Source organism: Homalodisca vitripennis, chromosome 4 (genome assembly GCF_021130785.1).
Source record: "Homalodisca vitripennis isolate AUS2020 chromosome 4, UT_GWSS_2.1, whole genome shotgun sequence".
In the NCBI taxonomy this organism is placed as follows: Eukaryota; Metazoa; Arthropoda; class Insecta; order Hemiptera; family Cicadellidae; genus Homalodisca; species Homalodisca vitripennis.
The window spans coordinates 76,737,079-76,764,877 of NC_060210.1; the positions used below are offsets into that span (position 1 = coordinate 76,737,079).

General features: G+C 32.3%; 1 protein-coding gene across 3 annotated transcripts in view; it reads right to left on the minus strand.

Moving 5' to 3' along the window:
• The window catches only part of LOC124359554 (NFX1-type zinc finger-containing protein 1-like), a 138,019-nt gene that overhangs the window by 102,199 nt on the left and 8,021 nt on the right, over nt 1-27,799 (minus strand). For 2 of the 3 annotated variants that reach the window (XM_046812398.1, XM_046812401.1), the window contains exons 2-3: nt 11,856-14,697; nt 643-785 (exon numbers count right to left, since the gene is read on the minus strand). In XM_046812398.1, coding sequence (XP_046668354.1) covers nt 643-785; nt 11,856-14,686 — 2,974 coding nt within the window. In that variant the 5' untranslated portion in view covers nt 14,687-14,697. Of the gene's footprint in view, nt 1-642; nt 786-11,855; nt 14,698-17,430; nt 17,643-27,799 lie in introns of those variants that run through there. The other variant, XM_046812399.1, reaches the window with a different exon arrangement.

A 27,799-nucleotide genomic window follows, 5' to 3' on the forward strand; every position in this document is an offset into this window, starting at 1 on the left:
AACAATCCAAATCAGAGAAAACAATATGTTATTTTTTTGTATTGAAACTGTCTGGAAACAGGCATTAGGGAATTCAAAGACATACAAACAGATAGGTTATTTCATCAGCTTTCCAACAATGTAACATTTATGTGTCTTTAAACGACCTTAGGATTTATAAAACGTATAAAGCCAGTATGTGTTAGTCGGCGAAATTTCCACCGGTGACAATACGGAAACAACCGCGTTGGCGAAAACATCGCCGACCGACATTTAGAGAGTAAAATAATGAAATTGTTCTTTAATTAGCTACCTAAAAGTGTGCACAAAGTTGACAATTTAGGTACACTCAGAATCCATTTGTCTTTTAAATCAAATTTGATTTTAAACATTATAAATGTGAGAAACAACACATTTTTATGCAAACAGTTCTATTTTATTAAAAAAAGTCTTACTTTATTTTTCTCCTTTAAAATTTGGTTAATGTAGGCTTTATAGTAATTGATCTTTTTTCAGAAAGTATTATAAATTAAGTTGTTTTTGTAATAATTTTGCAAACTTTTTCTTATAAGACTGAATGATTTCATTCCCCATCTGTCATTTACAGATAAAACTCCTTATCAGGCTCTAAATAAGACATGGTAGGATAATGTTATATTATACCAATCTTGGTGTTCAAGTTTTCAAGAAGCACCCTACGCTTGGCAGCTCCACTTGTGGTCAAACCGACGACAGCAGCATTACGCACAAATGACACATCATCTAACTGTTTCAGTTCATGTAGTTTCATCACAACTTCCTGGTACCTGTAAAAAGCCACTTTTATATTTATAATTGAATCTGTGCTAATATATATAACTTATAGCTAGATCTTTAAAAATATAGATTGTAATAGATTATTTGAAAGTAATTTTGTAGATTAATATTAATTCCTGGTGTATCAAAGGGTACATGTTATGTGCAACCCAATACATTTCATGAGAGTTTGTGTAGTTTGAAAGATAATATTTCAGATGCCAACTAATTTTTTAAATAACTTGAAATTATGTTTGATACCATTCATGATTAAAGGATGTTGTATCCATTTCTATTCTCTACTCCAGGATTGCCCAACTATCTAATGATAGTGCATGGCTCTTTGGCTCTTTTAATGAATTTATAAACCTATACCATTTTCTATTTTTTTCTAATGTATCAATAAACAATGACAAGTTTTTGGTTCTGCAGGTCCTGGTATTCAACAAGGACCAGAGACGTATTAATGAAAACGTGGTCATAAACACACTTGGTTACAGACAGTTTGGGATTGTTCAGCAGCAGTGTAATAAACACATAACTATATCACACCTATATGGATAAGATTGAAGTAACAATGCAACATCCTACATGGGATATTTGCACATTCCATTAATTACTTGTACTAATCATAATCAGCCAGTCTGATCAAGTTACAGTACGGAAAGATGAAATATTCAAGAAGGGTAGGCTGCTTTCTGTTATTGCTCAGAAACACATAACCTCAAAATAAATGAAGGCAGAACCTATACTTATTTTAATATAAAAACATGTATATTGATTGGAGCTGCAGCCGTACAATCTTACATAATTTTTAGGGAGTTACGAAACTTGTTCCTTGTTGTATGCTTTACAATTGAGAGTTGAGAATGTAAGAATCAGCCTGCAAAACCTGATGAGACCTACATTTTACACATTTCAATACTTGGAGAGTATCACTTTGAAGTTTCAAATGATTCGACTCCAACAATAATAGAAAAACAACAATTGATCAAGAAAGTAATGTACACTCTATTCCTTAGGAACACTCAATCAATCAATCAATCAATCAATCATTTATTGTCAGAACACAAAGTGTATAACAACGTCAACAGTTAAAGGATAACAACAATCCACACTAACGTATAATTATTAAATACAAATACATTTTAAAAATACATCAACCCTTAAATACATGTTTTTATTTACTATATTAAAGATTAAAGTCTTTTGGTCATTTTGTAAGACATTGTCAAAATGGTGAATATTTTGTTCAATAAAAACTAGGCCTAATTTAAAATTACAATTTAACAGTCTAGGTTTAAAATTAACTAAAAATTTATAAAAATACAGAGATGCCAGAGGACCGAAACCAGTGTTGAAAGTTACCCTATACATCAAAGTACTCACTTACACTATACAAGCATCTTTCAGTCAACCCTAACTTAATAGCAATTTTAAAACCTGTTTAGGGACATGCCTTTGACGTCACTAGGTAATGCATTGAATAACTTAATGCCTTGATATATAAAGCTGTTTTGAGTGCTAGAGTAATTATATCTTTTTGTAACAAATATTATGCCTATTCCTTGTTTCATAGCCATGAATATCAGTTATATGTTGAAAAGCCATAGAGGTTTTCTTTAATGTACATTAGTGTAGAAAAAAAACCATACATTGATGGGAGGGAAAGAATGCCTAATTTTATAAAATATGGTCTACAGTGAGTCAAATCTGGCAAACTGCAAATAAGCCTAATGATTCTTTTTTGCAAAAACAAACAACTTATCACAATAGCCAGAGTTTCCCCAAAGGATGATTCCATAGTTTAGCTATGTACAAAGGCATAATACACACTAAGCAGGATGTCCGAGTTACTTTATTTCTTAAAGATCTTATCAAGAATATGCCTTTTGAAATCTTTGTTGCCACATAATCGATATGATGTTGCCATTTTAAATCACTCTGCAAATATATGCCAAGAAACTTGAGAGGAGGATCACAGCCCCCTTTATTTGAAAGACTTAAAGTGAGATCTTGTGTTTTTTGAGAGTTTAGCTTAAGTTTGTTGGCACTACACCAATCGAGGATGGTCTCAGAACTGTCTGTTAAAAATGGCATTGGTATTATCTACACACTTATCTTGTATACACATTCCCAAGTCATCTGCAAACAAAAAGGTCTTTATACTGTTACTTTGCAAATTGTATGGAAGGTCGTTGATATACAGGACAAAAAAGCATTGGCCCCAGAATGGAACCTTGTGGAACTCCATGGCGTACATACAGTGTGCTAGAAAAAAAGTTGCCGTTTAGGAACACGGTTTGACGTCTATTTTCTAAATATGATTTTAACAGGCTGTACAACAGAATTACTGAAAAAGTAATAAGGTAACTTATTTACCAAGATGTTGTGGTCCACAGTGTCAAAGGCCTTGGACATATCATAGGATCTCAGAACTACACTATTATGGTTCTCAATACCTTCATAGGAGTTGATAATTACTTGTTGAACAGCTTCAACAGTGCTCTTCTTTGGTCTAAAGCCAAACTGACTTTTTGACAATAAGTCATTGATTTCCAAAAAAAGTGCACAAGCTGACCATGTAAAAGTCGCTCCAAGACTTTTGACACTGTGGGCACAATAGATATAGGTCTATAATTGTCACATAACTCTTTTGCTCCCTCTTTTGTGTATGGGTATTACCTTACTAACCTTCAATAAGTCAGGAAAAACACCTGAGTGATACTTAAATTGAATAAGTAAGTGAGGACTTCACATAATAAAAAACAGAAGCAATTTTTAGAATGGCAGCATTTAGCCATAGACATCCAAGCATGAGCTTTCTCTCTATTTCATTTATGGCTTTAAAAAACTTCTTCTACAGTAAAAAACATTAATATTAAAAACTATTTACAAATCTATTACAATCACAGTTGACACTATTTACATAAAAAGATATGGTCTTCTATACTACAAGGCACCTTGGTTCTAATGTCATTTACACAATCCACAAAATATTTATTAAATTTATCTGCTGTCAAATTTATCACTGGAGTGGTGAAGACTATAAGATTCTTCACGTTGTACTAATTCTAATGTTATACTATTGAGACTCCCATATCACACCATAGTATTCGTATAAGCTTAGACTTTTTAAGGAAATATGACATAAAACAACAGAAAACCTTATAATTCAGAAGATATCAAATAATGATCTCTACCAATTATTATGTATTCTGAAGAAACTGTAGGATCAAGAAACAAATATTTAAGAAAATTCTATTGTTTTTATTCAAGAAAGTAAAATTTGCATGACATGCTAAATCATGTATTGCTTTTTTCTGATCCTATAATATCCTCTATTTTAATAAAAATCTCCAAATAGCTTAAGTATAGACTATAATATGGTTATGTAATTGCTATCTGAATCAGGGATCTATTAAACTACAGAACATATAGAAGTGGAATGAACATAAACAATCAAAATAGTAAATGTTTTACCTATAAAAAATAAAAACTGTATAATATCAAATAACAAGTTATACAAAGTTCGCTGTGTATAGTTGTATTTATCAATCATGGAATGTTCTATTTAAACATTTAATGTGTTAATAGATGAAATATAAACTGGTGTGAAACTGATTTAGTAAATGTATTTATTTAATACATTATTACATTTATTATGTTTACTGAATTTTGCCACATAATTCCATGCAAACATCCCCTGTGCAGCTAAAAATAGATTTTGAATTACTTAAAAAATGGAAATTATTTAGTTTTTTAATGATAAGTGAATCACATTGACTCTTGTATAAATTGTGGCCATTCAACAATCAAATAATTGAAATTTATTACAGAATGGGACCCTTAATTACAAATCATCATGAGTATCTATCATAGTCATAGTCATAGTCATAGTCATAGATCTTTATTCAAAGCTGTAATATTATAAATACAGTCAGAATAGTGTCACAAATACAGATAGACTAATATCATCACAGATACAGGTTAACCTATCTAAAACCTTATGTTAACTTAACATAAATATTGTTAATTTAAACAACTAAAATCAACTCAAGTTTTATTTTTGTTCAATGGCCCAAGCCCTCAAAAAATTCTTCAAAAGAATAAAATGATCGTGATATGAGATAATTTTTTAATTTATTTCTAAACGGATTGATTCCTTCAATTTTTTTAATGTCAATAGGAATGTATTGAATAAATCGTGTACCGGCGTATTCAGTTTTCTTTTTAAACAGCTCTAAATTATGATTTTCAAAAATTATACCACTCCTAGTATTATATCTATGAGTGGTATAGTTAGGTATATTTTTAAATTTTGTGTAAGTTATTGTATCGTATATGTATTGACTGTAAACAGTTAAAATTCTTAATTGTGCAAATAAATGTTTAACGGTTGCTTGCCATGGTAAATTTAGAATTAACCGTATTGATTTTTTTTGTAGTATAAGAATTTTTTCAAGGTTTTTATTTGAAGTAGCTCCATATACACTGATCCCGTAGCTTATATGGGAATGTATTAAAGAAAAATAAATTTGTTTTAAAGTATCCTGGTTACAAAGGTTTGCCATTTGCCTAAGGGCGTACAGGCCAGATGATGCTTTTTTTATTATGGTTTGTACATGTTGATTCCAGCTTAAATTTTGATCTATTATTAGACCTAGGAAACAAGTTTCCTCTACCTCCATTATATTTTGGTTATTTATCTTAATGTCATATTGAAAATTAAACTTCGATTGGTGTGTTTTAAATGGTATAAAATGTGTTTTGCCGGGGTTAAGTAACAAATTTTTTTTAGTTAAAAAAGAATTAATTTTATTCAAACAATTAAGAGATGATGTTTCAATTACCTTAGGATCCTTTCCTTTGACAATTACGCTTGCATCATCAGCGTATAAACACATTTTATTTTCCTCTGCTACTGTAGAAAGTCCTGTTATATAGCAAATAAATAGTAAGGGACCCAAAATTGAACCTTGTGGTACGCCATACTTTATGAGCTTTTTTTCGGATACAAAATTGATTTTGTCTTTATTTATTAAGTATGATAATTCAACGTATTGATTACGGTTACTGATGTAAGAGTGAAACCAATTTATTTCTTTATTTTTTAAGCCTAAATCTTCCAGAACATTTATAAGTTCGTCATGAATTACGCTGTCAAACGCTCTAGTCAAATCCATAAAAATTCCTAAAGGTCTATTACCTTTATCTAATTCCTCTATTAAATTTTGCACAAATTTTACTGATGCAGTAATTGTTGACCTGCCTGGACGAAAACCATGTTGTTGATTATCAAGAAGATCATTTTCCGACAGATAATTTAACAGTTGTTCATTAACAACTTTCTCAAATATTTTAGAAAACGTTGATAATAATGATACTGGCCTGTAGCTCTCTGGCACCTGAGGATCTCCCTTTTTGTAAATAGGAATTACTTTAGCCGTTTTCAGTTCATCTGGGAATTTACCAGATATTAGAGAAGAATTTATTGTGTGAGTTAACGGTCTTAATAAATGCCTTATTGCTTTTTTTATTATTACAATTGGTACTTCATCAAAACCAGTAGAATATTTATTATTAAATGAACTGACAATTTTTTTAACTTGCTGTTGTGTAACTTGACTGAATCGAAATACTTTTAAATTTGGATTCCAATCTCTATTACAATAATTTGAGGATTTAGGCACATCTTCAACACCATGGGATGTCTGCTGATCCACAACATTGATAAAGAAGTTATTAAAAACATTGCAAACTCTACCTGGATCCAACAACAGTTTTTCTTTATCAATCAACATAATGTTTTCTTTTAAATTCTTATTTTTACCAGTTTGCATGTTAATTAACTTCCAGGTTGTTTTGTTAACGTTACTTGAACATTTTATTTTGTTATCAAAAAATCTTTTTTTAGCTTGAACAATTTTTAGTTTAAGATCACGTTTTTTAATTTTTAGCTGCTTTAAGTTATTATTTTGTTTGTTCTTTCTATATATCTTTTCTTGCTCAATTAAATCTGTTCTTTCGTTTTTAATCTCTTCTGTCACCCAATTGTTTTTGGATATGCAATTAGGTCTTAGACTAGACACTTTAGGGAAACAAATGTTAAAATAGTGCAAAAAAATAGAATGGAAAGTATGAAACTTGTCATTGACACCAGACATATAAACATCTATCCAACTTTCTGATCCTAAAAGTTTTAAGAAAGTTTCAATATTACTTTCGCTAAATTTTCTTGTTAATTCTCTATATTTCTTATGTTTATTGCTCTCTGTATCATAAAAATTACCAACTTCCATCAATTGCCCGTCATGATCAGATACTGCTGTGATAATCCCCTCCACTTTTATAAATTTTTTATCAATATTGGTTATAAAGTTGTCAATTGATGTTGCAGTTTCTTTACTAAATCTAGTAGGAAAATTAACTGCATAATACACTCCATGTTCAGTTAATATATTTCTAAAACTTTTTAAAGTCAGATTATTATTTAAAATATTTATATTGATGTCCCCAGCGATAATAATGTTACTAAAGTTATTGCAGAGAACATTCAGAAGTTGGTCCAGTTTTTCAAAAAAGTTATTGATTAGACTATTATTTGGAGATCTGTATAGGCAAACAATTACAACATCAACATTTGCAATGGTAATTTCTGAAACACAACATTCAAATTCCTTTTCAGTTATTAATTTGTCAATTGATAATTTACTTATATTTTTACTTTTAATCCCATTTTTAGTTAACACCATAACCCCTCCTCGTGTAGTTTTAGAACGGCAAAAAAAAGAACTTACTGAGTAATTACATACTCAGTAAGAGTATATTATGTTTGTAAAATATGAAGTAGGCTTCTTTTATTTAATAACCCTTTACTATTTCAAAATTTGCTGTAATCAAAAATAATATTTAACAAAAGTATAAAAACTTGAATGAAATGGTACACAGATAAAAATAAAACATAATTAATATATCAGTACAAAAAGGATTTGTCAGTTAGGGCCAAAAAATTATGTTCCGATAATGTCTACTTTGAAAATTATCCATAAAGAAATGCTTTTGTCAAAAGAAAATATCCTCCTAAGTTCATAAACAATCAATAAAACAAATAATATTCAAAGAACAGCATAGAAAATTCTCAATCCTTCCATCAATAGCAAAAAACATATTTTTAAAACCAAACTATGTGACTAATGTTACATAAATTAACATGTAACAATTGTGTAATGGAATATGTTGGATTAACATCAAACCCGTTGTCCATGAGAAATAAAATGAGTAACGCTTTAGGCCATCAACAAAATTTTGATAAACGTTATTCACTGAAAAGTATTTACAACGTACCAGAAGATTTAAACAAAATTCACTTAGAACATTTACAACAGACACATCCCTTAATACTAAAACCTTAAGTACCCTTTGGTTTGAACAATAGATACAATTTATTCATTATAAATTATATATTAACATTAAATTTAATTTTATAAATTATTTATCTGCTTAAAATTTGTTGTAAAATCTGTATCCATTTTCAATATTGACTACACAATTAGTTATAAAGACACTATATGTTGAATTAATTAGTAGTTCTTTCTCTAGTCATAAATGGTTATAACTCTTAACTTTAATAACATGTTCTTACATTTCTGTTGATTGGTATTTATATTTTTATACTAGCAACTACCCTTAGCTTTGCACATAATTTCCTTTTGAAAACAGGAAAACTACAGGCACATTTTTTTAAATGAAATTCAAAACACTTATGAGATAAGGTATAGTCACTGACCGATATTCTAATCTACTCATCCATTTTAGATGTAAGTTCAACCCTCCAAGCATCCATCATCATCATTTTTTACGACTCAGACCTTCATTAAACGTCATCATCAAAAATTGTTATGATTAACATTCATGTCTTAAAACTCATTTTGCAGACGCTAATACCGATCAAATTGCATTATAACTTATGCCATTCGAAAGCCCTTGAGTTTTTCTTTATGTTTAGTGGTCTTTTGATTTCTTGTACTCTGTACCAAACATTAGTCTAGATAGTTTTCATCAACTGTTCAAGTGAAGGGCATTTGCATTGTTTGTTTTTTGCTCAGACACAAACGTGTAAATTTCACTGTTTACAGTCTATTTTGTCCTTGTTTTTGTTTCAATTCGTTTTTATGTAGTTACTAATTGTCAGAAATTAATTATTGCATGTAAATATGGTTTATTTTATTCAGTTTAAAATAACACTAATTATTATGAATTGCTAAAATAACTTACAGCAATGTATACTTTTATATTCATAGCAAAATTTGCTGCAAGTAGGTTATTCTAAATGTTGTAAGCTACTATATTTAGTATAATATAAAAAGTAAGAACATCGATATATCAATGTGTTATATATATATAATTACGGGTAACAAGAAAAAATTTCAAATGCATACTTATTCATACAAATATTGAAAAAAGTTATTAATATAAACAGTTCAATATTAGGCCTATACATTTCTGTCTTCAGGACAAAATTTCCTACAATTTGGCTATTCTGAATTTTGAATAGGTGTAATATTTCAAATACATGTGTATATTTTATTGCAAATTTTGATTTTATTTTTTGTTTAACCTTTTTAAATTTCTAAACTAAGACAATGTTTTTTCTAACTTCATAGTTACACAGTCTGGAAGCAAAGTTCTTTGCAAAAAAGTGGTATATAACACTTTATATTTAAGTTAATATTTAGATTTATTAAACATTTTACAAGGACAGTATGCAAAACCTCATAAAACGGGTATGCTTTTTACAAAATATGATGAATACTCAGAGTTTAAAAACCGTGTTTTATATACACCCATGAAATAACTCAAATTTTTTTCCCTAATTTCATTATATGTGACTGATTAGCTCCAATTGAATTGTTTTAGGCCAGCATTGAGGAATTCTACAGTCAAAGTCTTTAGCTTTTCAGTTAATGCACTTTTGATGTAATAAATAATGAGACTCTATATAATTTTGAAAAGAAAGTAGGCATATTTTAGATACAAATTATTTAAGCGTTTATGGCTAAGAGCTTTAGATATTAAGCGAAATTGCGAATTTTAGCCTTTGCACCTGTATTAGCACTTCTGGTTTGAAAGAATTACATCTCCAACGCCTTGGATGCGTTCGCTTTGTTGTTCTGAAAAGCCTACATCAGTCAAAAAGTATATAACTCCAGCTCTTGTACTTTTCTTCCGGTCTAAGGTATTTCCAGTTCCATATTTAATTTTGTGTTGATGCCAGCAGTACCGCATTTCCCTATAGGCCCACTAGGCCCAGGCCTAGGGCGCAAAATTTTAGGGGGCGCATAAATTTTAAAGTACACAAAAGAAAAAAGTTGCGGCGGCTGGTGGTGTTGGCGCTCGGCGGGGCGGGTGGCCAAGGTCAACTAGGTCCGGGGTGCGACATTGACTCATTCATTGGTTCATTGCTTTTATTTATTCAAAACACTCCTATATATACTATTGTAATTATCTTTCATCAAAATTACGTAATTAAGAAATTTACTGGATTTCTACGTCAGTGTAATCAGAGTCCTCTGGGGGGGGGGGGGGGGGGGCGCTCTTTGGTCTGTAGGCCTAGGGGCGCCGAATTTGTAAATGCGGCCCTGGATGCCAGCTTACTCAATGCTTTCAAGACTATACATATAAAAAATTTAATTAAGGCGGTACTTAAATTAATGAAACAAATGATTGTGTTGTTGTGTTATAATGTTTATATAGAACGGTTGATTACATTTTAACAGATTATTTCAATTAACAACGTGTGTTTACTTCAATGCATTTCTTATAGGAATTTTTACAACTCGAGACCAGTGTGGGGGGGGGGAGGGAGCTCTGAGGTTGAGGGGAAACTCCTTTCTTAAGCGCCTTTATGCAACAATATAAACCTATTCCATGTCTCTATCTTTCATGATTTTTGCCGGGTGTTGAAGAATGTTAAGTAGGAGATCTCTTTTAACATATACATAGTGTCGGATTTACGGATCTTGGGCCCTAGCTAAAATGTTTTGTGTGGCCCCCTCTTCCCCTTGATATCTAAATTAAAAATTATTATTATTTATGTATATAATTTACTTGTGATTACTAATAATTAGATTAACTTAAAATAAATCTTATGGAATGAAATACGGCTACCCAGAGCAGTTGAAAATGTGGCACTGGATATATCTAAGATCGGAAGTACATTACTAGGGCTGGAAGTAGACCAAAGTAGGTTTCTGTTTATACATACTTTCTTCATCTTGGGAGCAACAAGGCCGGGTCAACTATGTTACTAGAAATACCTTAGACTGAAAATTAATGTAAACTGCCAGAAATTGAAATCTTTTGCCCAAAGTAGTTTTCTGAGACCTTATTATGTATATATTTTCTTGATCGGGGCATCAGGGAAGGCAAACTCAACAGTGGGGTCTGCAATGTCATTCATTTATTCGACCTAGCAATGGAAGATCTTACACGTGCAAATCCTGAAGTAAGAACCAATAAACATTATGTTAACTACTGAATCTCTTAACCATGGACACTTACTTAATAAAATGAATAAAATACAAGTGTATTATATCTGTGCTTACTTTTTAAAAAAAAAAAACATCAAACGCTTTCATCATATAACATCATAAACGCTTTGACTAAGAGGGCTATAAACCTTTTTTCGATTTTGAAAATTGTGTTTGAAGCCGTGGGTAACTGCTTGTTTTTATTATAACTCCAATATTATATTTAACATTTTATAATAAACTGTAATTACTATGTTTTTGTCATATTTTATTTTTGGTTTATATGAAATATTTAATCTTAATATTAATCAAATTGCAAAACTGTTGTAAGAATTCCCACAAAATACACTCATAAACAAATAAAATGTTGTTTGGTTACCGTAAAACGGTTTTTGTTATTTTTCCTTATTTCCGCCAGTGCCGTCGAAAAGTCCGCAAATGTCCATTAGCGCTATAGATTTGATACGCCCACTGGCAGGATAATTGAAAAAAAGAAGCAAATTAAATTTAATTCTCTCAGATATAGTCTAATAATAGAAGTATACTTACTGATTGGAAAAGAATTGAACTGCTTGTTTCAAGTGACAACTGTACAAATATAACCATCCCATATAATATTCCCAACGATCATGAAGATTCATATCCCACAGTGTGGCAGTATTTTCGAAGATACTATGTTTTTCAGGATTAAATTTATAATCTTTGAATTTGAAAAACTGCTTTTGAATGGATGTAATCTGCCAATTTATTTCATTTATAGTTCCCTGGACGTCTAGTTGTAAATACATTTTTTGCTTTTCATTAAGAAAGTTTGAGTTAAGGTTTTTACGAAGTTCTAGTTCAAGATTTTCTATTTCGAATGTGAGACTTTCAATTTTTAAGAAATACTTTAGAGTACTGGAATAATTTTCTTCTTTAAGATAATCATCTACATCAATATCATCATCTATCATATCAGCTATGCGCCTAGTATTTTCATCATCTATTTCCTCTTCAAATTCTTCTTCAAAATCATTTACATTTAAGATTTTCTCATTTTGGTCTTCACTTTCAGTAGGAATGTAGTATTCCTGAGAATCTTCTTCTGCACTGAACAAGTTAGGAGAATCTTGACATAGTAACCACTCTACTTCTTGATCACTGAGTTCATTAAAATGTCTAGGGTTTATAACTGATTTTAAGATGCTGAACTCTAATATTCCTTTTAAGTTGTTGATTTCCTCAAGGTTTCCTCTCAGTCTATCTATTACTTTCCAGAGATCTGATTTCCTACCTTGTACTTCTCTATACAATGCAGAAAAATTGTGAGTTCTGGTCATTCTTTTCTCCCTTCGAATTTTATCAATATTGTACTTTTCTAAAGCTTCATTCTGGGACTGGCTTCCAATCCTTATCAAATTTTGTGTGTGTTGCAAAATTCCTTCAAGAAACTGGTCCAAAGCATGATTTGTATAACAAATAACCACAATCGGAGCATCTTCAGAAACTTTGTTTTTTAGGAGTACTTCAGTGATTTTAAGGGCTAAAAATGTTTTTCCAGTACCTGGTGGACCTTGGATAACAACAAAATCATTTGTTAGTGCAGATTTGAATGCTTGGTGTTGAGAAGGATTTAAACTTAATTCATTTGGAGAAGGCCAACTTTCTTCCTCAAGTACATTAACATTAAAACCAGATATTTTATATGTTGATTTGTATACTAAGTACACAGGAGGAAAACATGCAGTGTCTACATCCACAATATATTGTTTCATGGGGAAATTACTCTCAGTCATAAGTTTAAGTGCAGCCAAGACATGACGATAAGCCTCATAATACACTTCTGATTCAGCCATTACAAAAAATACTCCAGGTTCAAAAATATATTCTGGTACCTCAGACCCAGGTATAAAAGTTACACATAGCATTCTTTGTTGAAGATGTTTTAAATCACGTTCCACAACAGTAGCTAAATAAAATGTTTGAAAATGATCATTACTAAAAAGTAGTAAATTGCCAACCATAAATCTCTTATTCCATTCCCAGTTAATATTACGAGGAAGTTTCTTATCACAATCAAAATTGATCAAAAATCCAAATGTGTCTCTTGATTTATACGGATATTGAAACTGAACTTTTGGATATATTTTAACACTGGTATATTTCCGCTTCATATGGGGAGTAGAAACATTTTCAATGTATTCATAAATTCCCGCTCTTATAGGTGCAATGAAATCTTCTCTTAATAATCTAAACTGGATGTCAAGATATTGTTCTACATCCTTATAAGATCCTTTGACAACATTTTGTCTCAAAAATGGTTTATCACTCAAAAAATCATCCTTTACTGGAATCAAAGGCAAATCTCTAAATTTATTTGGTACCTTATTTTCTATTCCTTTATCACTCTGTTGCTCCTTTTCAACCTTTTTTGAATTTTCTATATAGGACTCAATCTGATCAGTGATAATTTTAGCCAGCTCAAATAAACATTCCTTAACTGTGAGTCCCTGTACATCTTTAGCATTTTTCATGGACATTCTTAATGTTACCATTACACTTTTCAATTTTTCATTCATCATTGAAGGAAATAAATTTATTAGCATTTCAAAAAGATACAATATATTCATAAAAAAAGCTTCAATGGATTTTAAGCGGTCTGGTTTATCTTCAATACAAATGAGACCTGCAAATCTTTTAATTTCATCAAAAAATTCTGGAGTGAATGCCTGTGAAAAAACCTGGATTTTTAAATGATGAATTTCGGAATCTTTCACTTTCTCTAAAACACAAACTATTAACATAAGCAAATCTGCTCTTAACGGTCTGCTATTTAGTAGTTCTTGGAATCCTGACCTAGGACTGGCTAATGTTGTCAGTATAACACTTGTGTCACTTGTCAAAAGGTTTTCTAAGATTTTATATCCCATAATGTTACAGCCCTTGTCAGATTTTCTAGATTGGATATGCTTGTGTCTATCTTCCGATGACTCATTTAAATTGTTGTACTCTAAACTTTGTCTTCCATCTGAAGTCTTTCTAAACTCTTTTCCTATGGTTTGTATTCTTTCTGAATTATCAAATCTATTTCTTTGATGGTCATTATTCTTTCTAATATTTATACTACTAACTCTACTACAATTTTCTGTTTTATTATTATTTCTCCTCTTTTTAACACCTGCCTCTTCACATTGAGTATGTGCAGTCTCTTTCTCAATGGAACCATCACATCCTGAAACCACTCTGTTGGTACTTGTTCCATACTTCTTCTCTTTGAAGTTTGATTTTGAAGTTTCATTTCTCTCCTTGAAACCATCTCTTTTTTTGCCATCACTTGTGGATTGTAAATTATCCAGCAAAGAAAAGAAATTTTCTGAAATTGTCTTCTTGCCTTCCTCCATCTTCACCACATCTGCAACAAAATCAGATAAAACAATTATTTATATTTTATTACTAATAATTGTAATTTTATTTGGATTTTTAAAATGTTTTAAATCATTAAAAGGTGAGTTATTTTATTCGTTTAGAAAAATATACAGTTAGCACATAAAAAGTTGTAAAATATTATTAATTCTAGAATAACATTTTCTACAAGGCAACTAACACTAATTTAAAGAATTTAGATTGTCACTCAAGAAGAAGATTTTCACATACAATTGAATTTTATGTTTTAATATTAGATGATAGAATTAGTTGACACACCAAATAGACAACAGTTGGTTTAAAGATATCTTCAAAAGGATTTTAAACTGCCAAGTAAGATCTCAATAAACAATAACTTTAAATGAATTCCATTATTGAGATCAACTAAAAATCTTATAATATAAATATTTAAAACTAAACCAAAATTAAATAGGTTGGTCTTATAAGAATACAGGTTCAAAATTATATCTACTCTTTAACGATTTTCTACTACAACTATACTATTGAACAGACAAGTTCAAAATAAAACTTCGAAATTTCTTTTGTTAATTAATTGTCTATAGTAAAACTTAATAATGTATGAAATCAAATTAAATCTATGCATATAAAACATTACATTGTCCCACACTGGCTGAAGAAATGTCAATCCTCAATGTAAATATAGTGTCCACGTTCAAGCATTATGACTCAGGTAACTGAGCATGCTAATTTTTTGTTTCAAGATACAAGACCTCATTGGCTATCCCATAGTTTTCACAATTATAATAGGCTTCGTCAATACAATATCTCTAATGTTTTGGACATTAATCTAACACATCCGACGTGTTACAGATTAGTATTCATCTAATGTTATGAAACACTTTGTTATGAAGCCATTTTGCCACTAATGTTAATGGGCCAAAATATTACAGATAATGGTAACTTATTAAACAGCAGATATTGGTGATAGCTATAGCTTTTGAGAGACTTACTTATTCTATCATTTAATGTAGCCAAATCATGCTTTTTACAAGTTTCACAATCATGTACTTTAGAACTAAAGAAACGTAAGAAGTAAAATTATTCACATTTTCTTTGACAAACACAAGATTTTGAAAAATATAAACACTAGTCAAAGTCATAATTATAAGCTTAGAGAAATTGCCTCTACATGGCCAATGAGAGGGTAAGACATCAATAATTCTTATTGCTTTCATTTGCCAAAGAAAAGATTTCTTGGCAGAGTTGCAGTTGCCCCAAAGACAGGCACCATAACATAAATGCACATGAAACAAAGCAAAATAAGCCATTAATCAGTATTTACACAAAACTTAAGCTTTCTTAAAAGATAAATTGCTCTTGCCAGTTTTTTACAAAAATAACTAACTTGCTCATCCCAACAAAGCTTATTATCAAGGTATATGCCAAGAAACTTTACAGAGTTTAAAAAGGAACCATCTAATAGGCCTAAGTTACTTTTTAAAGTAAAAACAATATGTTCAGTCTTATTATCATTAATAACAAGGCTATTTGTAGAGTACCAGTCTCTAGCCAGTTGTACAGACGCATAAAAATCACAGTCAGGGCAGTAATGTTGTGTTGTCTGCATAAAGGACGACACAGTTGGTGTACTAAAACTAAAATCATTAACAAAGGCTAGGAAAAAGAAAGGTCCAAGGACAGAACTCTGCGGGACTTCTGCAACTATCTTTAGGTAATCAGATGAGAAATTATTTACATCGCCTTTGTGCATTCTATTAGTGAGGAAGCTTTTAGTTAATTGTTTCTAATACCATAAAAATTAAGTTTCTCACAAAGTATGGTGTGGGATACAACACCGAAAGCTTTACTAAGGTCAAGTAGGCTAGATCTTACAATTAACTTATCTTCAAAATAACATGATATAATAATATTGGTAAGAATTGGTACAATTGCTAAGGGACGATAGTTTACAGGATCCCTTTTGAGAATTAATCGAGTTTGGCTGTTTGGAGGTACAATACCTCAGTTCATTCAGATGAACATTTGCTTGGTTGTTTTACACGAAATGCTCTTAAAAGTAACATTCAATAATAACTTTAGAAGAGAATACTTGTAAATTGTTTCAGTACCAAATAACTCTCTGCGTACTTTTACAGGAGCAAAACGTATATGGAAAGAATTAACCTCAAAGCTCAGTAGTACTGACGTAGCTGAAGCACTTCTATATGCAGGGCTACAGTAAGTAACAGCTAGCTTGAAGCAGTGGTCCCTCTGTCTAAAAATTCATGGAGATAATCTACAACAGTGCCCATGCCAGGTTTCTGACCGAATACCTCTTGCCCCGTCACATACCCAGCTTTGATAAAACAATATGTATATTTAATAAATTATTAAAAATGGATTCCAAACCTAAAGAATTAAATTTTATCAAATATTCTGTTATATAATTCGTAGAGAAGTCTCAAGCCCTACCACTGCTTTGACGGCATAAGTAACAGATCTACCTACATATTACACAATTACAATGTTTTACAAATAAACAATGAGCCACATACCAGCTCCATCACCCTACCACCCCTATCTATAATTCTGCTCAATGTAAAAATAAATAATTAATAAGTGGTACTCATCCAGCTACAGTAGTCTGCCACGCAACCTAACTGCTACAAGACAGGCTATAGGTAATATCTAGTTGCATATGTTTCAAAATTTCCTTCATTAATATACACAACAATACTTAATACTTATTTTAAATACTTACTTTAAATATTTTGTCCATGAACACAAAAACAAATATCAATCATTGAAAATTTGAGAGCTACTCTAGTTCTCTGCCAATTAATTAAGCTTACTTTAAATATTAAAATATATTATAGATTTTACTGAGAAAACATTTTAAAAAACTGAATAGAAGTTTTTTATAATTCAAACAGACAAATTGAATGTTAACATGACAACAAAAAGCCAGATGATGTCATATGATACATCCAACTCACAAGTGACATGATTGTGCAACTAACTGCAGCTAGTGTGGCAACTCGAGCTGGGAGTGTTGACAAGCTGTTGCTGACAAAGCAGTCATCACAACTGACTCACACATTCAGCTGTATACTATCACCTGACACGTCACATGTCTAATCTAGATGTCGGCTGCTCCATCTTACACTCTAATAGTATAGGAATTTTATTACAAGCTCCAAAACCTGTATATCGAAGTGCAATATTGGAGTTAGGTAGTAACTCTGGCTTAGGGCTCTGTGACATTTGGAATCTATCAGAAAAATGGAACACAAATTCATGCATGGTCATATGAACACACTAACTGAATAACATCAAATCGATATCAGTTAGAAAATATCAAGTAGGCATACTTACAAACCTGATTTTAATAGAAGAAATCTGTTATCACCCATGATGGCTCTCAATCAGATAACTCACAGTTGAATTAGACTACACTTCTTCAACTGAAGTGCTAAACTACAAGTTTGTATGTTGATACGAGAAGTTTAAAAACTAATGTGACATCCTCCCTATGTTTTCAAAAACACCTACTGATGCCCTAAAACCCTAAATGAAAGCCTTATATAAAATAAACAACTATAGAAATCATTGTGTATTTTAGAATCACCCATATAGGTAAACCAGGCACTTCACTAAAAAGAATAAAAAATCAGATCAAGTTTTTGAAGATTTAATTTTACAACTTATTTTTAAAACTCATATACAAATATTATTCTTGTTATTAGTATACATGGACGTTGAAACTATTATAATTTAAATACATTTATAAATAATTGTAAATAAGTTACTATATAGAAATCGATTTATTAAAATTGCTTTTTTTTTTTTACTGCCTGTTTTTTAGGGAACCCAATTCAATTCAAATCAAATCTCTTTCTCCTCGTTATACTATTTATTTGTGTATCAAATAGTGTCCATATATATATATATATATATATTTAGAAAATATTCTTTCAAATATGTTACACGGTGAAAACTTGTCCAGCTCATAAAATATACAATTCAATTTAATACTTAGATTTCAAGATTACCCTATTTAGTTTAATTTTAATGAATTCTTTTCTAATTTTCAATTGCATATTGGTTTTAGTCAAGGAAAAAATCTTAAATCTCTCAAAGCATATAATCTGATGCACAAAATGACTCATGTTCGACTCATTGTTGCAACATGATCTAAGCTTCAAAATCTATTGAGCCTGCACTTGATAATTTACAAACAAACCAGCTTTCAAGATTGTGGAGTCTGCCACTTTTATTTTGTTGGCCGGTGGTGAAGCCAGTAGCAGTACTAAGTCTTCTTCTTGGTCTTAGCTACAAGCAGTGGTTAATTTCAGTGGGAACGCAAGGGAACGGCGTTCCCTTACCTCCCAAGAGTGCCGGAACGCAAGGGAACGCTTTTAAAACTACGAGTACAAGTTTTAGTTAAAAAAAATTGTAGGTAGGATCAATATTATGCTATGCTTTGTTTGCGAGTGACTCGTAAGCAGATAGTAAGCGCCCGTACAAGCAGTTGTGAGCTGTGCTGTGATGAGTCTTGCACGGAATCAGGCAGGAGGAAGGTGACGGGCGAGTCATCCTAGTTCGCGCATGCGCGGCTGCGCCTCTCAATAACAAAGCAATACCCACCCCACCCCCTTCCTTTTCCCCTCCATTCCTTCACCGCGCCACCGCCCCAGTGATCACAAGTGTGTTGACTAGTTGACTTGACCTTGGTGTGTTTCGCGTTTAAGTTACAAGTTGCATCGCATCCCATCACGCTTAAGTTCGTTTTTAAGGTGCAGGTCGTTGATTGTGTTCGTGTTTATGCTTATTAGTGCTAGTGCAGCTAAATAGTTTCCTAATTGACTATGACTACCAGAAAAATTGTTGATTTCTTTAAACCTAACCCTAAGAAACAAAAAGGTTATGCGAATAATGAGAACTGCAATCTTCAACTTCAATTGTTGATCAAGATAAAAAAGAAGACGCAATCGGGATCAATGAGGATAATTGCGATTACCATTCCCCTTCGACTTCCTCGTCGGTCAAAATAGTATCCAGGTTGGTGGGTTTGGGATCTGATGCAGACGAAGCTAAGGTTAGTAATGAAAATAATGATTTTGTTAATAGGGGTGAACAGCCAGTTTGTTGGTCTGAAGAACAAATTGTTGAATTTAAAGCTAAAAATCCATGGTTAATTGTGAACAGAGAAATAGGTTGCAACGTTTGCCGTAGTGTGAGTACTCTAGGTGCAGAGAAAACGAAGGGCCTAAAGATTAGCGAAGAGTGGGTTTTAGGAACTGTTACCGCTTATGGAAACAATAAAAAAGACCAGCAATCCTCTCTTAGGAAAAAGATATTTTTACACCGTGGGTCTCGAGCTCATTCTTTAGCTGAAAAAATACTCATTGAAGCTAAGAAAGATACAATGAAAAAAGCTGTTGCTTCTATGCATAAAGAGCAGCAGATTGTAACTGAGCGCATTTTCCGCACGGCTTATAAGCAAGCTAAACTAAATAGGCCATTTTTTGAGTTTGAAACTGAAATTGATCTTCAAATAATGAATGGCTTAGATATGGGGCGAATCAGACATTCAAATGTTGCTTGCTCCAATATAATTCATCATATTTCTGATGAAATGAAATCAGACTTGATAAATGGCCTAATCAAGTCAGACTCTAAATTTTCCCTGCTTTTGGATGAAGCCACTTCAGTTTCAAACAAAAATGCTTTGGTGGTTTATATCAGAACTGTTCTAAAGGGAATGCAAAACCCTATGACAGTGATCTTAACACTTTCTGAGCTAAATAGCACAACATCAGCTGGTATATTACAAGAACTTTTAAATCAGTTACAAGCATTAGGTCTAAGCTTTGAATTCATGAAAGACCATATGATTGCTCTAACTTGTGATGGTGCTTCAGTGCTACTAGGCAAGAAATCTGGCCTTGCTATACAGCTTACTGAAACGTTCCCCAACTTGTTCATTTGGCATTGTTTGAACCATCGTTTAGAGCTTGCCGTGCACAATTCCATAGAAGAAGTAGCTGGAATCAATCATTTTAAGATATTCATGGATAAAATTAGAAACATGTTTAGTTGTTCACCGAAAAACAGCAGGGAGTTGGCAGAAGTTGCTAAAGGACTAGAGGAGCAAATGTTGAAAATCGGCCGTGTTTTAGATACTCGTTGGGTAGCCTCCAGCTTAATGGCGGTGAAAGCAGTTTGGACAGATTTTAAAGCTTTGTACAATCATTTCATTGAAGCATCTGAAGACAAACAAAGGGACTCGAAGCAACGTTCAACTTACAAAGGGCCTTGTAGTACATTATCTTCTACAACTTTTGTACACAACCTGGCATTGATGTTCGATGCTCTAGAAGAGTTATCAGATTTGTCCTTACAGCTTCAAAAATCAAGCCTCAACCTTATCCAAGCCCATAGTGATGTAACACTGTTAATCAAAGTGTTTGAAAACCGAGTTGAAAACATGGGTAGACGTTCAGTGGAAGCTAAAATTGCTATTGACGATTTGATGTTTCAAGATGTTAAACTTTGTGTAAGATCCAAGATACCCAGTATTCCAGAAAAACAGTTCTATCGGAGCCTCGCTAACAACTTGACTTCAAGGTTGCTATCATCTTCAAATGCGGCTGAACACTACACCAAAATCATGAATGACATCAAAGTGATCCACCCCATGTATTGGCCAAAAGACTTATCCATCACCTACGGAGAATGTGAGATCCAGCGAATCTGCGATAGATTTAAGATTAGCAGCTCTCAGGATATAATTAGAGACTTCAGACACTTCAAGCAGGGACTGAAGCCTATGTTAAGTGGAGAGAAACCTACTATTCTAGAGCAACCGCCGTCGTTTAAGAAACTGATTTCCATCATAAATAGTATTGCAGTGTCTAGTGCTGAATGTGAACGTGGATTTTCTGCAATGAATCTAATTATGTCTCCTCTTAGATCTTCACTCTACATTAGCACTGTTTGCGATTTATTGCGGATCAGGCTCCTAGGACCTCCTGTGGCTAGATACAATCCCTGAGCGACACGTCAAAACCTGGCTGGCGAAGGGACACCATTCTGCACTTGACACCAAGTCAAAACAACGAGGGCAGAAAACTTACCATGAAGACAGCATTGCATTGTGGGAACTTTTTTCCTAAATCTGTTTTTTAAATATCTTTTAGAATTTCAGAACATTAAGTTTTCATTAAAATAACTAGCCTATGCCTAACTTATAGTTGTGTTCTGAACTCAAGTTTCTGAGTTCTTTTTTGTACTTACAGTTAGTTTTGTGTATTGTTGTTTTGTTTCTTTTGTAGTTTTCACTTTAAAATATTAACAAACAACTAAAACTAAGTTTACCAACTGTCTTGGCATTGCCTTACAATATTATACTACAAATCCGTACATATTTGTTATAACAACTAATAAGCAAATAAAATAATCAACCTTAACTTTTTAAAACTACACTAAATTTTAAAAAATGAAACCGTGTTACTCCACTCTGTGTGTCATTTATTTTGTGTGTAATTAAACGCTTCCTTTTCCTTTCCAAGAAGTTGGTTTATTTTAAATGTATTAATATTGTTTTGTACCCATAAGGTATGCAATTTTTTTGTAAAATATGCAAACTTGTAAAAAAGCTGTTATATTAACAAACATCCATTTACATATTAATATGTATTATTATTACTACTGTAATGTGTATAAATAAAACTGTGAATAAGGCTCAATTTGTTTTTATTTTACCATTCATTAAAAAATTAATATTGGCGAGCTTCATTGATTCAAACAAAATGGTCAATGAAATCAAACCAAATATTTCTGGGAAATTTAAAGTAGGCAACAAGGTGTTAATGGAGTAGAGTAGAGTAGAGTAGAGAGTAAACTCAATAATTTAAATTCATGTTTTTATTTTCTTACATCCTAATCAAGCACCTTAAAGAAAATAAACAGCATTAAAATATCACTTGGTATTTTATAAAAATGAATGTATTATTATGTCTGGGTGGCCTAAAAACAAAGGTTTACAGTTATAATTTTCAAAAGTTTTCCTGGGTGAGGGCTCCCCTCCTTCCTGGGGTGTATTCCATACCCACCGGTCTGAGCTTCCCGCTTTAAGAGTTCCCACACCTAAAATTTTAGAAATTAAGCACTGGCTACAAGTAGTCATACCATCTTATGGTTTTAGAAGCTAACCTCGTTTTTAGAAGCTTCTAAATAATTTCAGTTTTAGTTCTAGTTTGTAGGTCTTTCCACATTTTAGTTTTTCACTAAGCATAATGTTTAGCTAGATCTCTTGGCTTCCAAATTCAGCAGAGAGAACATAATTTACTAAAAATTGTGGATAGAGGTTATCACAAGCCCTAAAATCCTGGCCTGATGTAAGTATTTCTTATCATTCCTAGCCTCCAAAGGGTCCTTGAACTTTTTGAGTTTTTGCTTAGGCCTAATAACCTCTGCAAACCTCAGCAAAACCTGTAGATCTTAGTGGCTTCGTCTAGTATTGTAAAGTCTTCATGTCATGTCCTTACATGTCATTAAGGCTACTGCTAAGATAGTTTTGCCCTCTGGATCTAAAGTTTGTGAGAAAGCCATGCATTTAAAGTTAACAAAACATTTTGAACTTTATGATCTCTATGATTAAAAACAACATGATTTTCAAAAAAATAAATACACAATTACTAACCTATTAAGTTTTAATGAATAAATTATTGAATCATTGGATAAAAAACCCAAAATTGTTGGTATATTCATGGATCTTTCTAAAGCCTTTGATAGCATTTCTCATGATAAAATGATCCACAAATTAAGTGAGCTAAGAATTAAAAATTCATATTTAAAATGTTTTGACTCCTACTTAACTAACCAAAAGCAATATGTAGAGATAACTGGGACAGGTCAGAATACCTTAGTAAACTTGATCAGGTTAAAAACCATATGATAGGAGTCCTATAAAACTTTTAAAACGTAAGTAGGCATACATCAGGTAGATATTATTTAAGTTCATGGTAAATATTATCAGAGTTTAACTTAATTATTATATCATGTTTGGCACGGAGCATTTCTGGTTCTAATTAATTAATTATATACATAACGTCACAGCTGAATCTGCCTTGTCATCTCGATCAAGAAAACACAAATCTCGAATCACACAGGTCTCGGAAACTTACTTCGGTCAAAAAGTGTATATTTCCAGTCCTTGTCATACATTTCAGGTCTAAGATATTTCCAGTACCATATTAGAGTTTACCTTGTTGTTCTGATGAAGAAAAAAAAATATATATATACTTACATAGGACCGAAATGCCTACTTCGGTTAAAAAGTGCCTATTTAAGACCGTTTAAATTCACCTACTATGTCACAGTTTAGCTTGCTATATTGCCACGATCTAGTATAATAGTTCTAGGAAATCTATTTTGGTCAAAATCGTGTTGGCATACTGTAGTTGAGTTTGCCTTGTCCTGATTAAGAAAATACACTCATAAGTAGGACTGAAAAGCCTATTATTACGACCTAGGGGGAAGTCCTAACCTACTTACTATGTACTTTCGGTATAAGAGGGAAATCTATTATATATACAGCCGCATCCTTATTATGGTTTTGCAAAATTCCAAGTTAATCATTATTAAAGTTTTGCGTTACACTTGTTTTTTGGACTATAGCCAGGGAAAAAAATTAATCAAGGCATGTTAGTATTCATTCATTCTGTTTTTCCATAAGCCATTAAAAAAATGAAAACCAAAACATTATCTATAAAAACACCAAAAGCAGTATAGTTAAAAAAAACTCAGAAACCCAAACTAATCCTACGACGTCTGAAACACCAAACAACTCTCCAGTACTCCTCACACAAATCGCACAACTAAGCATTCGGCAAGACACACTGGAACAGCAGATGAAATCACTTCAGGATCATTCTAAAATTTTAGATTCAGTGTGCCTGGCCAAATCTGAGACTGATAAATTCCATAGCAGTGGAGAAATTATCCCACACCACTTAGTACAAGATTGTACTAAAAACCTCCATGAGGACTTGACCAGGAGAGTCAGTCAAACTCCAACAAAAAAACTGAACTCATTACAAACAGGGAGAGTCAGACAAACTCCGACTAAAAAAACTGAAAAACTCAAAAAACATGTTAACAAACCCCCTGCTTCATTTACAAACACAAACAGTAACAAAATGAGGAAGGATAATATGTTCAGCGTGTCACTGCAGGTTGCCAAAAGTAAAGTGCAAGTGTACTCAGCAGAGGTGCCAACCCCTCCAGTATTGGAAGTTAACATAACACACCCAGTATATCCTCAGTTGGGCCAAAACACACAAATAAAGTCGCTTCTCGGCTTTCCAAGATCTCCACCAGCCTGAGACAAGATCCGAGAGGAAGGGGAAAGTGTTCAGGAGTTTTTCAACCGGTACATAGAAGAGTACAAAATTAATTTCTTTGGGAACCCAGCCTAAACATGAGGCTACATCAGGACAAGAACATTGCCCAGGAAAGGCCCACCTGTCTACAACAGCTGAAAACTCCAACTCCAATACAGAAAATGACAACTATCCTGACATCCCAGCCTAACACAACCAGGTCGACAGCCATCAGCCACACTTAGATGGGAACAACACCTCTCAAAGCACAAATCCACAAATATACTCTGACATCTCTACAGACATGAGCACTTTTTTTAGATCTCAGCCCCAAGAAACAGGAAAAGCAAACAATTTAACAATTCCTCCACCAGAACATAAATGGACTGGCACAAAAAGTTGACAGGCTAAATCATTTACTGCATGAAGTGTGCCCTAGCCTTATAGTATTAACTGATCATGGTCTCAAACAAGAAGAAGTCAAAATTACAGCAATTCAAGGATATACGAGTACACGGGTGACTGAATATTGCCGAAAAAATCACAGGCTGGGAGGTATTGCCATTTACTGCAGGGAAAGTCTCCTGAATGACATAGAAGCTATAGAAATAGCTCACCTCTGCGAAGAACTTCTACGGGAGGCAGCTATGGTTCGCATTAAAGCTCAAGGAAAACACTTTCACATACTTGGAGTTTATAGACCACCTGGAGGAAATACAACAACTAGTGTGGACATATTATCACACATCCCGGATCATAATCAAGCTCACAATAAATTATTTATACTTATTGGGGATTAATATTGACAATCTAAAAGAAAATAGCACTGAGACCCTGATTTTTAACACTGAACTAGCTACACATAGTATGAGAAGATTACCCCTCCCTCCAACCCGTATTACATCTGAGACATCAACATCTATTGACTGTGTTTGCACTAATTTTATTGACCCAGACATTACTGCAACAGTTATACAGTCTGGTCTGTCAGACCATACGGCTCAAATGTGCAAGCTTGGCTGCCACACAGATAAAAACTTGACCCAAACCCTTATACAACAACTGAGCAGAAAAAAACCTCGATACACTCAAGTCCTCGCTCTCGATCAAAAACTGGGATGCTGTATATCATGCAGTGGATACGGAAACAGCTTTTACCACATTCCAAGAAGTATTAGATAGCCTTAGACATTTCCTGCCCACAAAGAAAGACCAAGAAAAAGAATAAAAGGAGACCAAGAAATTACTATGACAAGGAAACAGCTGACTTAAAATCCTCCTATTTAAATGCCCTAACAAAACATGAAGCTACAGGAAGTGTACAAGACAAAGTTACAATGGTGAGCAGAAAAAAATTGTATGATCAAAAACTACGGAGCCTACAACAAAATGCAAATGCTCAGCTTATAGAAACATCTAATAATAAGTCTAAAGCATTATGGATCTTAATCAATTCAGAGAAACAATCAAGACAACCCACCCAATTCTGTCTTAAACTTAACTTTAACAATAAAACTGTAGACAACCCAGTGGAAGTAGCTGAATATCTAAATACATACTTTGCCCAGACAGCAGAAATTACTCTACAGAAGAACAATTAACAACAGAGAGATAACGGACTACAAGAAGAACAAGCTCTTGCAGTTTCGTCTATGACACAATCATTTCATTTGACTCCCACAACTATAAGTGAGGTAAAATATGTAATCTGCAGTCTAAAAAATAAATCATCCAGTGACAAGTACTCACCGAAAATAGTTAAACACTGTGCTGAAGAATTAGTCACACCTCTCATTTCTCATAAACCAGTCATTTCCTCAAGGTCATTTTCCATTTATTTATTTACATTCCCACGGTATAACCATTTTGCAAAATTACAATACTTAACCCTTTCAGGGCCAGGACCAAATATGAGATGTTGCAAAATTTTTTCACATATCATATCCCCTTGTGACTAGTCAAAAGTGCCAGGCTAAAATTGGCGATTTTGCAGTCTCTTAGATTAAAATTTATAACTTTTCATAAAAATTAGAGAATGACCTAAAAGTTGCACCAAATTACTCGTATAGATATATACTATCAACAAAAAATTATATAGATGTAGTTTTAAGTAATTTAAAATTTAAAAAAAAATGTTTTATGGATTACATAAAAAAAATTTATTTTTTTTGTAAATAACTAAAAAAGGATAAATAATTTTACTGTGGGAAGCTATGTTATTATATTGTACATTTAGAAAGGAACAACCATAAAAAATTTTGTGTTATTTCTCTCATAAATAAATTTTTTATGACACATTTTGTATAAATACGCATAATTGTACTTCGCAACATTTTATAAATGATAAAGCAACTGACTCTTACACTGCAAGAAACTTAAAATAAATATTCACATTATGGATGTACCGGTAAACAGATGATTGTAGGATCCATAAACAGTTTCAATAAAGTTTAAAAACACTATTTGCCAAGAAATATTTACACAATTTTATTTGAAATTTATTTACACTTTTTCTATTAACAAATATGCTACTTACAATTTCACTCCCGTGAGATCGCAAATTGTCAGTCATTGTAACTACTACACACAATAGCTAAGCTACTAACACTACTAATATTTACAATCACAAAATAAAATAATGAAGAAGAATCCAGCATACAATAGCATGATTACACTAAATCATAAAGAATTAACAACAATAGGTCGAGGAGTCAGCTGATAATGTCACGTGACAATTACGAA